This window comes from Acyrthosiphon pisum, chromosome A2 (genome assembly GCF_005508785.2).
Source record: "Acyrthosiphon pisum isolate AL4f chromosome A2, pea_aphid_22Mar2018_4r6ur, whole genome shotgun sequence".
In the NCBI taxonomy this organism is placed as follows: Eukaryota; Metazoa; Arthropoda; class Insecta; order Hemiptera; family Aphididae; genus Acyrthosiphon; species Acyrthosiphon pisum.
The window spans coordinates 53,517,314-53,534,131 of record NC_042495.1 but is presented as its reverse complement, the minus strand read 5'-3'; the positions used below and the strand labels follow the sequence as shown (position 1 = coordinate 53,534,131).

The 16,818-nt window shown below is 26.9% G+C and overlaps 1 protein-coding gene across 1 annotated transcript in view; it reads right to left on the bottom strand.

The window, feature by feature from the left end:
- LOC100168093 (hemicentin-1) overlaps positions 1-14,944 on the bottom strand; it is a 197,407-nt gene extending 182,463 nt beyond the window's left edge. The window contains exon 1 of the mRNA XM_029490229.1: positions 14,393-14,944. Coding sequence (XP_029346089.1) covers positions 14,393-14,585 — 193 coding nt within the window. The 5' untranslated portion in view covers positions 14,586-14,944. The remainder of the gene's footprint in view (positions 1-14,392) is intronic.
- Positions 14,945-16,818: the final 1,874 nt, after the last annotated feature.

Here is a 16,818-nt window from a genome sequence, read left to right as displayed (position 1 = left end):
AAACTTTCCGTCTTATTACCATCAAATGTCGACGGGACGGTTACCAGTATTTGATCGCCGGGGATCGGCGGTCCGACGGCGGCCAGTTATTTTAGCCAAAACATACCAATATTTCTTCCATCATACTGATCGACCTAGTAATGCGATAATAGTTTTTAAAACTGATTTAGATTCGTTGTAATGTCTACTTATAGATTAGTCAGTCCACTTTTCCCAATTTCACCCTTCCAAAAATAATTAAATGTGAGCGAAACGCTAACACGTCACTAATGATATGAAAATATTAACGTCACCAACGACGGGTTAATATCACGTACTTAGAATTAATTAAATTTCAGTTAGAATGAATTTCGTAATAACATGATATGATTATAACACTAGAATTTAAATTATAGGCTTACCAAATGCCTATTTTGTAATACACTATATTATTAGTTATTACCATGGAAATTAATAATAATGTATGATTATGATATTTGTTGAAAACCTAACATTTACAAGAAAATGAACATACACTAGAGAAAATATTTTAATAAATTGTATTTTTATACAATATCACGTTGTTGATGTAGTAATATATCCACACCAACTATAAAACACAATGTTATATTATATTTTACAAAATATAATTTTTATGAAAGTTTTATTGCGATGTTTACAGAAAATAATAGATCGTTGGGGTCAAGCAGAAAAAGGTATTCACGTGTCGGTTAATAGACCGCACTTGAGAAGGTTCCATTAGTGGGCAGGTAATAAGAATCAAGCGGTGATGCGTTAAACGTGGTACCGCCGATTTCGTCTAGAACGACGTTAAACCACTATAAAATTTACCATCGTTTGAAAGCGTTCAATTGAGTTAGCTAAATTTTATTTTGACAGCATATTAATCATACAAAAGCGAAATAGAAATGTGTGGCAGCATGAGTACAATAACTAAAAGTATCAGATATAATAGAGTAGGTACGCAACAAAAATAGTGTTGGAATATTTTTTTTAACCTCTGCGGGTTCAAAAAAAGAGTACGTATTATAGATAACTAAATATTTTTATACAATATGTTAGCTACCTATAGAAAAATTTGTTATAATTTACATTATATTCAATTATCTTTTAGCAATCAGTAAATTTCCAGGACTCTGTAGTACACCTGCAAGATATTCTATAATAAATATATAATATATATATATATCTACCTATACATATATTTATGATCATTTCGAATACTATTATATATAGAGAAGAGCGTGCGATGATCCCGAAAAACCAATTTGGAGTATACGAGTATAAATGTGGATAAAAATCGATGAGATAAAATCGGCTTATCATAATAAAAGGCTACTGGTTCATACGTGATTCGACTGCTTAGAACTTCCACAGTTTGACGGAGACATTTTAACACGGGCTTCTGGATTTTACAGATATTATAAATCCGAAGCTATGCGATCTGACCATAGGATTACGGAGAAATTGTTTTCTCACCTTATCATTATTGTCAGCCGAACACTCTTCTTCTTGGACTTGGTTTATGTGCCAGGACAATCGATATTGGTTCATAGTGAAATCTAATACTCCTACACAAAAACCCGCTAGCAAAATAAAAATAATAGAATTTATATAAGTCCATTATTTTGGGAAACAATTTAAGTACCTGTTTAAATCATAATACCATACACACACTAAATTATATTATATAATAATATTAGAAAAATTGTATTACTTTATTATTTACTGAAAACTATTAGAAAATGTCCAGTGATTATTTTTAAATCGTTCTCAAGATAATTCAGTGATATAATTGATGTAATAATAACTATTATAAACAATATAGTATAATATGGAGACAGTTATTCATCACTCATCAGTATTAATTATTTTTAATACTTTCATAAAATATACATAAACAATTATACATAAGTACAACATATTATATACTCAGTATACGTATTTTTATATATTATTTTTTTTTTTAAGTATTTTTATGCATAAATTAGTTGGCTACATACCTAAATATTTTTCAAAAAGTATTTTAAATCCTCAAATATAATTTTTTTATCCTATGCTTCTTTTATTTTTAATACACTATTCACTCCCCTCATGATTATTCTACTATTTACTCCTCTCTAAAAATTTTCTACCCTCGACCTACGCTGTTTTGGTGCCTGTGTTTCATTTATTTCTCCCCTTATTAGTGGCACAGTTAATGCTCCCGAGCTACTCGCAACAATCTCGCTCCCTAAATACTCAACAAGAAATCACTAATTTTTTATATTCCATCTCGTATGGTAACAATCATCTTATACACAGAATGCTCCACCAGTTCAACAAATTAATTTAGGTTTTTGGCCACTATCTTAAACTTTTATTTATATCTTAAATGGTATGCCTAACCATATAACCTGTAGGCTATTATTATACCTATCAAATGCTTTATAGGTTGAACATAAAATAAATAAACTATATAATTATTACCAAGGTTTAATATTTGATTCTTGGTAAAAATAAAAAATTGAGGCTATAAAGATAAATATACTATATTCCATTTTACAACCAATGATTTAAATTATAATATTTCAAAACGACTTTTAATTATGAGTATCAATTATAAATAATACCATAAAAAATATAGACTTTTAAAATCAGAAAATGTGTAACTGAAAAATAGATAAATAAATTTATTAAAAATGTTTACATTTTATTCTAAGCTTAAAAATTAATAATACATCATGAAAGAGTTTCTTACACTGCCTATTCTATATAAATAGTTGGTAATAATAAAAACACATTTTAGACAAAAAAAATATCTCCTTTATAAAATAATTATGGATTGAACTTACTTAAGCCCACGCTTTCTTAAATTAACTTCATATTTTTGACAGTTAGATGTATTTACCTATTTATTTTTAAGAAAATCAATTACAAAATCTAAAAATGACCTCTTTTGCTGAAACATTAAAAACTTCAAACCATTATGCCAACCAAATTTGTTCTGTCAGGTTATATAACATAAAAGCTTAGTTTAAATTAATGCGAAAGTTAGATCTTATTGTGAGAATTACAAATAATATTAGTTTACATGAAAACTATGAAATGCAATTAAACGCATAAAGAACATAATATTATGCGAAACCTTAACCAAACTATATAATATACTTTGTACTATTTGTAAATTTATAGTGAAAACATTTTCACTGGTATTTTGGTATGTACGTATATTATATAATTGTTATACATAAGTTTTATGAGTTTAGTAAATTAAAACGAAATTATATAATTTTTTTTTTTTAATTCTAACATTAGACTTCTTCAGAAAATGTGTCTATACAACCGTATTAAATATTTAAAATTGAAATATCATTACAAAGAAAATATTAGATATGTCTTAAGACATTTTTTATAATAAAAAGAAATTATCCAATTTTCAAATTCAAAGGTGGTTTCTGGTAAAAAATTGGATATATAGTAGCTTCATTTTAGTTAGTACTCTGAGGGATTAAATTAAAAAATGTATCAGTCCTTTTAAAAATAATCTTTGCAAATAAAAAAAAAAAATTAAGAGAGAACCGGATTTCAACCAAATTAATTTTTTTATTTTATTTTAATTCAAAAAATTATTACTGTTTAGAAGAGATTTTAAGTGTACACAAAATATTTGTACTGGCATTTTTTAGAGGAGATAAAGTTTTCAAAATATTTTGGTACTATTTACAAACATTTAAAAGTTTCAAATTTGTTCTTACGTGTATGATTAAAGTTTTGTTTATTTTTTTTTTTTTGATTTTAAGTCAAAAATATATACAATCTATATCAGATGACATAATAAGTATATACACGTGAGAGTACAAAAAAAGAAGTGAGTAAAGAAGAAGCTCAATGATGACACTTAATTGTTGATTTTTAAAAGTTATACAATTTATTTATTTATTTAGACATGTTTTTTTTTTTCTTTAGAGTTAAAATTGTAAAAGGTCTGCACCATTTGCGTTTTAGGCGTCTAGGAGGGCTGCCTGGGGTTGTGAGAGAGGAAAGGTCTCTAATTAAAGGGTTTGAGTGGGAGGAAAGACGGTTGTGGAATCTTTTATAAAAGTGTTTGGCTTCTTCGTAGATTGTTTTTAATTTCATGTCTGTGTGGAGAGTATGATTAGGACTCCTTACTAATGGGAAGCATTGATTAATTTTCTTAGCGCAATGTTTTTTAAGGATTGAATTTAATTTAGATTTGTCTTTTTTGCACTTCCCTATAGTTGGATTCCGTAATGTATTTATTAGTGATTAGAGGTTTGAAGATACGAAAACGGTTATTCAGTGATAGTATTTTTGCTCTAATATGGTGGGTCCATGTTAATCTTTTATTTAGTGTTAGCCCGAGGAATTTAACTGTAGAAGAGGATGGGATTAGAGCACCGTATAGAGTTACTTCAAGGGAAGGAGCTGGTCAAGTGTAAAGAGGTGTTACCGGTTTCCACCAAAAATGACCTTTCCGTATTCCGCCGATACCTTTTTCCGCCAAATTAGAAAAAAATGTCATTCCTTTTTCTGCCAATTCTAAGTTATGGAATTTTAAAGTTTGGGAACCCTTACATAAAGATTTAATAATTTAATATTTTTTTTTTAAGTAACTATAATATATTGTATAGGTACACACTATACACACTATAGAATTAAATAATAATATTTTTTCCACTTATTACTTATTATAGTTATTATATAATAGTAATAATATTAGTGTACCGACAATTTCCGTGTACAATACTTCATTGTCAGAATTTTTTTTTGTGTATTTTTTTCTCCACATAATTTGTTAATTTGTTAATATATCTCCAACGCAATTTATCTATTCCTTCATATGCTTTACTAAACTTAAAATTATCAATTACAATTTGAGGATTTTCGCGTTTACTGGTAATTAGTTGTGCAGACATTACTGTAGCTTATATTAAACAAGTATATCCACTGATCGGTGATCACTGGTCGCTACACAGTACTCAATACCATAATATTTCTAACAAATTGAACAAACTATTGCAGTATGATATGAGATGATAGATTAGACAATATTATCTATACCTATAAAATAATATTTTCTATGTAGATAAAGACGCATACAGGTATACAAATTAAAAACCCACCATAATATAGACTATTATTATACTTCAAAATAAACCATAGGTTTATCGTAATAATAAGTGTTATGATAAAATTATATTTGTTGACTTATTTTGACGGTACACTAATACTATTACTATTATATTAAAATAAGTAATAATTGGAAAAAATATTATTTAAACTATACAATAATATTATAGTTACTTAAAAAAATATATTAAATTATTAAATCTTTACGTAAGGGTTCCCAAACTTTAAAATTCTATAATTTATAATTGGCGGAAAAATGAATGACGTTTTTTGTAATTTGGCGGAAACCGGTAACACCCCTGTAAAGGTGGTATGCCTAGACTTGCTATAGTTTATTTTAAATCTTCATTTGGTATACCAGTTCTTCATAAGGTCTAGGTGAGTTTGGAGGTTTCCAGAGGCTATGAGTGGATTGTCCTTCATAGAGATGATTACCTTGTCATCGCCATAGTCTGCTACTGATGTATTTAGTGTGATTGGTTGATCTATGGCGAATATATTATAGAAAAAGAAAGCAGGTAAGTGGATGTCGCTCTGCTGTACAGTGGATTACAAGTGGGTCATTATATAATTGATTGTATTCGACTTGAATTCAATGATAAAATATCATTGTATAAGAAAAACGATTCTGAGCGGAGATGGTTTGTCAGTCTGGATATTTTATATTGTTATTATTTATTTTATCATGTAAGTTGAATATCAATATTATAAGATTATAATTTTTTATTCGTTTCTATGGTGATAAACAAAGCGTTAGAAATTAAAATCCCATTTTTAGGGTTTTTTCGGTGGTTTTCTATTGAGAAAATCGAAAAATGACCTCTTTAAAGTACCATCTTGATCCAATTTGATAAAAGATAAGGTACTATATGATGAAATCGAAGCACTCCTTCTGGTAGAAATTTTGTATACAGGATATAAAAAATAAATAAAAAATAAATAAACACCATTGTAAAACCAATAGCTTCCTCGTTCCGCTCAGAATCTAAAAACGGGTGATAAAATGCTGCCCTAAGGGACCTCAGCACTTTTACTGCATATACTTGACGTGTCAGACCCGTGTCGAATTTGGAAGGTACGTTAAAAGTTTTATTTGTGAGCAATTAAAGTTTCTCATAAGTTGTTTCTTACAATTAAAAGATATCGAAAATATTATAAAATCTAATAATCATTATATAACTATATAACATATGCGATTACTTTTTTGGGAAAAAAATAGTTCTACCTACCGTGATATTATTAATAGGAATAAACATATAAACAGAGCTCGACTTGGTGGTAGGCGCAAGAGAACGGACTACCCCTGTTAATTGTTCACAAATTTTAGCGTACCCCTACTATGGTTTTTAAGAGAAACGCATGGGACACTTTATCATTCTGCATTTTTATCAAAATGCGCGATATAAGTACCATCATAATATTTGTTTTATGGAAAATGTCATAACCACAAACTATAAATCAGTTAATATTAACTAGGTAATTTTTACTAAACTATTAACTATTAATTAATTAACTTTTATTTTTGATTTTTTTAACTATAAAATATTATATAATAGGTACCTACCTACAATATTTAACTGTCATACTTGTATTTTTTTTATATGATTTAATGTAAGGTTTGGGGGGGTCTAGGGGTCTATATCCCCACGGTTCAATAACGTTTGTTCCAATAAGTGATGGGGACATTCTATTTTAAAAAGTAAACAACAACTTTAATTTTGCCAAGTCGATCACTGTGGCAATAAATGTATTATAAAATATTCTTTGATGTATAGCTTGGTAGACCCGTCTCCGTTCAGAACCGTATTTTATATAAAACACCATACACAGTAGTATATTTTATTAATATAATATATTAATGTTCATAACACATATTATATTATATAAAATATATGACTCAAACTTGTGTATCATCTTACATTCGTTTTGTATTGTTACGAAATCAGTCCTACATAAGATGACTGCAGTTTTGTCAACCAGGGGGCAATTGTCAGCTTATTTTATCAATAGGTAACTAATAATTATAAAATAGAAGATCGGTAAAAGTTTATTTGTAGTAACTTTCCAATGTATCAATATATATTGCTTTATATAATATAACTTAGGATGGAATCAAACAATGAATATGTTATGGACAATGTAACATTTTTATTGTTTTAATATTTTTTCTACTTATGTTGACAAATTAGTAATTACAATATACAATATATAAACTTTATACTTGGAGAATAATAATATTGATTAGTAATAAAAAATTATAAGCTAAACCCAGTTCACGGACTAATCTTAGTCCATGCCGGCCCAGGTATATCAAACTTGTGGCATTCATTATAAATATTTGTATATATAATCAACGTTTATAGATACAAAATAGATAGTATAATGCAAGAATATCATTTATTATTAAACATTCTTACCTTCTATCGTATTGATATTATTTGTTCTAGGTACAATCGGCTTGAATATAATATTATGAATTACAATTTCTGTAAGTAATCGATAGTAAACTTGGTATTAATGGATCACAATAAAATACGTACTCAATGCTTGAAGCCAATATTTCGACTGAGCTACATACCGAGGTACATAGCTAATACCGATTATCTTATATTATGTAAACAAATAGGTATTAATACTATATTATAATACTATCTTAACTGGACTGGCTCTTTCTTCACCTCCCTGACTGCCTCATTTGACATAACCATTACCCAGAAATATATAACTGACAACTTTTATTGCTAATTCCCGGTTTCCTATATTATTATCTATCCTTAAACTATTTACTTAATTACAATTTAATCATTAAACCATAATATTATCGGTATAGCTACTTAATGCACACTCGGGCACCACCATGATCCCCGCTACACACCCTAAACACTGCTATAATAGAGGTCGAAAGTTTATTATTTATAATAGAGGTAAATCAATATCATGTTTTTTACGAGTTTTATTTAGTTTTGTATGTTTACTTATCCCAAAACATTTAAATGTTATCGAAACAAACATGATAAACCTATAGAGGTTAAGCCAAAGAAAACACTTTATATTTGGTTATTTTTGTTAAAATATTTGATAGTTGATCCTAATCTATTAATTATATTTATATAGTATCTATTTATTATCTTTTATTATACCAACATCACTTCTGTCAATCGTTAAACAATACGTCTCAATATTAAACTCTTTAATAATACGTAAATACAACATAAATCAAAACTCCTAACTAATACATTTATTCTAATAGTGTATACTAAATCTTAAATACTGGTATTTTATATTTTTAACTGAATGTAATTTAACTATTTCAACTTTTAATTTAAGTGCACAAGTAAACAAGTGAGTTGTTAAACATAGCTGCTAGAATAATAAATAATAAGTTAAATTAAATAAAACTGTACAATGTGTTTAAACTATTAACTATCACATTAAGGTCCATAAATATTCATGTAAAAAGTTGTGTAGTCCAAGTCATTATATTTGTCACTACTAAAAATGTAATATTAAATACAAAATAATAATTATTTAAACATATTTTACGTTTATTTTAAGATCAAACAACCTATGTACAATATACTATTATGTATACCTAGTATCTAGGTATTTAAATTAAACTATAGGCCGTATGGTACAAGAACAAGGTATCCTACGAGCATTTAACTATTTTAAAAATTACAGTAAAAAATAATATTTGTTACTAGTTCCATTACAAAAAAGGAATAAATAATTCATTCTTTAATTTATTAAATTAATTGATTAAATTGTATGTATGAAGGCCAAATCAAATTATTTAGGAACTCTAATATTTAAAAATTTTAATCATAGTGAATTCATAATAATATAATATACAATATTAATATATTTCATATACCTACCTATAACATTTTTTATGTACCTAATGTTTCAGATATTTATTTTAGAAAATATTGACTAAAACAAATAAATAAAAGAACAAAGTAAATACGTCAAAATCATGTAATTGATGGAAGTATTTATAAAGTAGCCGATAGGGTTTGCTAAGCAAAGACAAAATAAAATGTATAAATGTTTTTTTTTAAATACATATACAATATCATTTATTTTAATTTCAGAGATTGTTATCAGCTATCATAATAAATTTACATAACTCAAAATCCATTGGAAAATATAAAACTATTTTAAATTATGACACGCTTGGCATTATATTTTATTTTTAAATTACGCAAACAAAAATAATTTTGATCGAAGTATAATACTAGTAAGTAAATAATATATTATAATGAAATACTTAATTCTATTTTAAAAATTAAAATATATTGTATTACATTATGAATAAATCTTTTACAACATTTTTGAATAATAAGAACGGTAAAATAGTTTTCTTTTTTTTATATACACGTTATGTTTAAGGATTGAAATGTTCCTACGACTAATATACGATAAACTATATAATGATATCCATTTTTTAATAGGTACTATTTTAATTTTAATTATAAAACCGATGTTACCGAATTACTTCCGTGAACGCATGTTCATTAACATTAGAAATATTCAACCAGCTACTTTCCATTAGAACTATGGTCAATGAAAAAGTGATAATTTATAAAAAGAGACGCAATCATTTATGAATCTATTATTAACTTCTGAAAAGTATATTACTTATTATAAGTAGCTCTTTTATTAATTCGCTTTATTCATTTTGATGAATGCTTTTAAAGTTAAACATGAAGTGTGCATATTAATTAGATATTGAAAAATAACATCAACAGAAAGGTAGTGGACCTTTTTCAGTATGACCCTTTCGGGAACAATAAGTGGGCTCTGTACATAATATTATACATTATTATTACTCATTGTCATTTTCCATGCTTATATTACTCAGTTTGCGGTCACAATAATAATATTAAGCACCTACGTAACATTATGTATAGTAATAATATACAGAAGTTAAGATTTCAATGTACGCACAAGTACATACCCAATTCGGGTATAATGTATATACTATGAAACTTATTTAGTACCTATGTCGAGGTAAAGCCATAGAAGACCAATCTCACGGTAATGCTATCAAATAAAAGAAAAGTCATTGAGATATTTTTACTTGAATAATACGTAAGTATAATAATTGTGTCAATTCTACAGAGTGATAATAATCATCAATACCCGTTTTTATTATTTATATTATTCTGCTGCAAACGTCATAACTCATAATAGAGTGTGTAAATTAAGTACTAAAATATTTTAAGAACTGTGGCAGTGCGATGGCCAAAAATCACACAATGTTATACAACCAAGAAGAATATAATTGATTTAAAATGCAATCCATTGCATTGAATATATATAGTTTGTTTGATAATTTTTCCTCTTATTTTATTATATGTATAATCTTCTAAAAATATGCATTCATCATAGAACTTCAAAAACTAAAAACTATGGATTCTTTAATAAACACTAAGTATATTTAAAAAAAAAAGTATTTTATTTTATTTTAATGTTAGAGGCTGATTGATCGTTATTTATGCCTTGAAAAAGTTTTATAGCAACACGTATATCCAATTAACTGATTTTGTTTACAAATCACAAATTATTAGTAATAATGCACACATTTTATAACATATTATAATATAAACAATTGATTTTCGTTGATGGCTTATGTTATTTGCATTGTGATGGTCTAATATTTGTTTGAATAACAAAACTAATGTTATATATTATGGATGTTATATCAAACATAATTATTATCACTCTCATTTTTTCTTTAGTAATGAATTTATTCGTATTCTGATTTTTAATTTTTTATGTATTCTTAATTACTTACCTAATGACTATATTTCCAATTATTTCGATTAACATGTTTATTGAAATGCAACTAGAAATATGAGTCGTTATCCCGAAATATATGATGATGCTGAGCATAATGTATAATGGTGATAATTTGGGGCCGGATTTATATTCTTTTAAAATAGCCAAAATAAGATGCTAATATTCTCTTAAAAAGTTGAAAATATTCTTCCAATATTCTTTAAAAATCATAATAAAATATGCTTTTTTTATTAAAATATTCTCTTGAACTAAAAATATGCATTTATATGCAAAATAATTAAACACATAATACGAAAAAACTGATATAAATAGATACATAATATGCAAATAATACAAAAACCTGATATAAATAGGTGCATAAAAAAAATACTTGATGTTCAGAAAAGTTTGATTAAATTATTGATAATAATATTTAATATTCAATTATTTAAAATTTTTAACTACGTACATTTTTTAAAACAGTTGACAACTATATTTTGTTTCATGTACGCTGGAGTTATATTTGTACGACGGTCGGTTAAAATGTTTTTATATTATGTGCTAAAAGAACGTACGACTTCAACTGAAATCACAGGAGCATATTGCAAAACAGTTATCATAGCCAGTGAAAAATTATCTTTAAGTTGCATCGTTATCTAAGAAAGTCACTTATCTACTACAGACGATTGTAGTACATTACTATACCAAACGTATATCATCAATATCATAATATCACTATTATCGGACATATTATAATTTATATTATTTACACCACTGCAACAAAAAATATCGAACATCTATAAAAATTAAACAATATATTCTCTAATATTCTTTATTATACGAAATATTCTTTTATCTTGAAATATTCCCAAATATGCGGAAAAAAATTTTGCCATTAACTCACCTGTTTCGTGTTTTGTAAAGATTTCGAACGCCCGTCTGAATGCATAGGCTTAAAAAGAATATGCAAAAGAATATTATTCCAGCCCCTAGTGATGATCGTATAATAGCTCACATTATAATTTACCAGCTAAAAGTTTAAAAAATATACACTTACGTTTATTGAATGACTAACATCTGGAATAATAATTGTTTAACTTGGTAAATACAAAGAAATTCAACAAACTATTATAATTTTTTTTTTTCAATTAAGTTGTACATATTATAAATGTTCTTCGTTTGGTTTAATTTTTTTAATTAAATATTTGTCTGCTTTTGTAAACTAATTTTAAATAAAAGTTTATTACAATTTGCCACTATGGATTGAATTAATTTCGTTTGGTTATGCAATTTAAAAATAAAAATAAAACGTTAAATTGGGTTTCTGCCAATAATTACACGTGAAAGCTTATTGTTGTCTGAAAGCTTAAACCACACGAATAATGATTCATTTTAGGCTTTAGTGGTAATGCTGCGTTTACCGTGTTAATTTAAAACTATTCGATAATAAATTATTCATATATTAGCGACAACAAAAAACTAGTTTCGATTTTTTTAATTTCTGTGGAATACCGGTCTGATGTAATTATTATTTTCGTCATAAACGCTTAATTTGTTTTCAATCAATTACAGTCCTATGTTTTGTTATTTTTGTTAAAAATCACTCATGATGTACATTGATAATATTCAACGAGGTTAATTCAATTATTTTTTTTAAATCTTTTCATTGTTTTACCAAATTTCTAAACATTAGTTATGAACACCAAATATCCCCGTTGTGACCGTCCGTTAGTTATTATCACACAGTCACCAATAAACTTACCACTAATACTACAGTTCAAAGTAAATGCACACTAGACTGTATTAAAAAATATCAAAATGTGAGCATTATTTAATAATGATTCATATTAGTCAATATTAAAAAAATACTAAATAGGTAGTTACTAAAACATAAAGGTTACCAAATTCTTTTTAATTTGTTTATCATGGAATTATAGTTTATTTCGTTGTACTAAAATACGTTTAGACACCAGAAATTTAACACGCTCGAAGAGTTAGCTTTCCTAACTTGTTAGATTTATGTGCTCGTATAGTCAAATAACGATACCGTGCGGCGTACATGGCATATAGCTGAAGTACTCAACAATTATTTGCATATTTTGTAATTCTTTGCAATAATAATTAAAACACAATTGAAACAGAATGACATAAAAATAGAAATAATTATGTACCACTGTTTTTTAGTGAAAGTTAGGAACATAATAATAATATTTTTTTTTAAAACATATAATATATTATACAGGTTATAATAGAAATAGCTGATTTGATGTAATCAACTATAGGTAACCACATGTAATAATTTTTTGATCTAATCGATATTCAATATATAAATAACGTCTAAATTAAAAACCGTTCCTTCAAAAATATATGAGAGTTATCTACTGGCTATACTCACACAGCTGGTTAATTACATCTGCAGTCAGTGACTTTTATTATATTTTGTAAATAAAATATATTATTTATTATGTATACGTCTTGTATTATGTTATTCGAATGTGTTAGATTTTTATATTGTTAAACGTTCAGTAGGTACAATCAATAGACTTTGAAACTACCACACAGCTTTTTAAGGATCAAATAAGTTCTTACATTATTTACATTTTTGGCCAATTCTATAATATGATATCGCATTTGAGTTATTGGCTCGTCGTAACGTCGTTATAACTATTTATGATTGTCAACACGCAAATACGCTGCACAACACAGATATTACTATATGTCTATATTAGGAAGGACCAATATATTTTTGTCTCTTGAACTTTATAGTAGTAGGTTACTATACTGCGTGCAATGTGCATTTGACTTTTGATTGTCTTATAAATTGTCACTTATATGAAGTCAATACGACTTATTATTATTGTTGTAGCCTACATAGGTAATATAAATGTTACCTATCAAATATTCTGTTTAATTTTGATACATCATAATAACTTAGATTATATTATTATCTTTAAAAATATTATTACTTATGTGTCCTATTTATAGCAATTATTATTCTAATTTATTGTGTTGTGATAGTATTTTCTTATTTTTCATATTTTTTGTTTTTCTATTGGCTCGGTTCCATATTCAGGTTTTTGGAATAAAATAATAATAAATGTTATCGGACTATCGCAGTAATTCATATTCATGATTATTATCGTACCTAATAACTCAAAATACCTAACCTATAATAATAAAAAATAATAATAATAATAATAAAACATAAACCCGACACGTCCGCCTGAATAGGTAGGTATAGTATAAGACATACACACTGGTATAAGATATAACTTATCTCGTATAGTGTAGTATACAATTCCGGGTAAATAAACAATACAAACAACATATAAAAAAAAAATATTTATACATTTATCAAACAATCGTCATGCCAGCCGCCAGGTTCCTATACTTATAATTGTATCGTGACAGAAAAATACTGCGTTATGTCTGCTTATATACGAATTCCGGCATAATATTGGAGCAGATCACTTACCGATAACGGACAAGTTGTACCGGAAACTCTTGGTGGCGGAATTTCGGAAATCCACACGACATCTGTACACGCCCTCGTCGTTCCGGTGCACCTCGTCCACGAATAGACATGCCGGATCTGTAACTGTCCGGAATGAGGCACGGTTTCCAAACACATCTGGCGCTGAATAATGGTGTGCTTGATCCAACGGCATGCCTCTTACGTCAAAGCTGCAAACATAAAATAATACAGTCACGTCGTCGGCCAATGTACGAGATAATATTATATTTTCGTTTAGGTTCGGATGTTCGCGTATTTGATCACCGTCACCGAAACGTGTATTATTTTCCTATATCGGTATTCCACTAGTAGCTATCATTGTCCGCCGCCGAGAGAATACCTACGGCTGATCCCTGTAAGATTCTATAGCTCTACACTAGCCCCCTTGTGCGCAAAGAGAGATTGATATAAAATGTTTTAGACATAAAGCTATCTACTGGTAAGGCATGTTATAGCGACGTGAACAACTTAATTAGGTACCTAATCAAATAAGGCACTGTAGATGTTTTATTACGGTATAGACAAATACAAAAAATATTATAATATAGATTATCCATGTCACATACATTTCAAAATAATGTCCATTGATCAAATAGTTATATTTATCCACAAATATTTCAGATGAATAAATATACTTTTACTAACAGCTATAACATTTTACATTACAGAGGTGTTGTCTTAGGATCACAGGAAGATGTCTACTAATTTTCTTATTTTGTGAATACTGTCAATTATATATCATACAATTAATATACTGCCTACCATCTAAATAATTTGTGGAAAACAAAACTATAAAATTATTCAAACGAATATTCAGCATTAAAACTTTTTAAGATTTTATGCTTGTTGACATTGTTATGAATAAAATGTACAACGACAAAATTATACTGATTTATAATTAGTTCATTTAAATTCACCTTAAAATGTATAATGTATTAATAACAGATTTGCCCGGGGAGATGCCTGGAATTTTATACTCGATGATAATCAAATAAGTTGACAAAGGGCATTATAACAACGTAGATAATTACGTTTAAAATTATATTTGCTAGTACGTTCGTGTCACATGAACGAAGTGTCTCGTGAATTGATTATATTTTGTTGTATAATGTTCAATAAAATTAGATTCTGGTAGAAATTCTAAACGAACAACCAAAAATAATATCCGGTAATATAAATACAATAACAATAATAATAGAAATACATTCATATAATGACTTACTTAAATCAAAGCCTTATGGAATGCAGATTGGGTGTTTTAAGTAAGTAACTTTAATACGGGTAGGTACGTATAGTTTTTGGCTATAGCTTTTTCAAGCGAAATTAAAATAAATTATATACTCTTATAGTGACTTTTAGTGATATTAACAGACATAATATTATTAACTGAATCCAGAGACAAAACATGTGTGTCACTTAAAATAAATATTATCATAATATCATTTATTAAATATTAAAAGTCATACATCATAATTATAATAGTTGAATTCCATAATTGTACACATCGTCTGGATAATATTTAAGTTTTATAATATTATTACCAGCAAACGTAATTTTACAGTTCAAAATAATACGTAAAATAAAATTATGGGGACTCGTACTTTGTCGTTTAGTAGGTCACTGTAATGGATAGGTGTATTCAATTTAAATTTAATGATAAATCATTGCACATTAAAAAACATTCCGAACTGAGACGATCTACCACTATATATTTATAATGATAATTTATTTTATATTTATATTTCCATTATTAATACGGTTGGAAGTTGGTCGAACTAATTGTTGCCGAAAAACAATATATATAATATACGATAATCGTTATAATTTAACTAGCTGTTATTAACTTCTATATCAATACCCACGGTATATCTCAGAACGGTATCAATATATATTATATATTATATTATATTCATGTTATAAATAGCTTAAAATTAATATAATTATTTTGAAAATTTAATTGTACCTCTATAGTTAAGTATTAACACGTATTAGTGAAAAGTACTCAGTCCCTACGAATAATAGTAAAACGTCGACAAAATACCCATGGTTAGTTTTCGTTTAAATATTTATTTTCGTCAAAATTTGAAGGTGAAATGTCTATAAAAAAATAATATGTATTATACATTGATTATATGTATGTTTTTTTAGGTATCTACCTAGGTTTATGCAAAAATAAACACACGAGGAACTTTCATTAAATTGCGAAGCCTTACTTATTATACATTTTATAAATTTTTTACGACAAAATAGTTTCTAAACGTTCGCGATTTTGACAAATGTTGTCAAATATTTAATTTCAGACACTTGCACAATAATTATAGTACTCGTCTAATATTATTTTCGATTTTATGATACAACTATATCGTATCTAATATTTATAAAAAAAA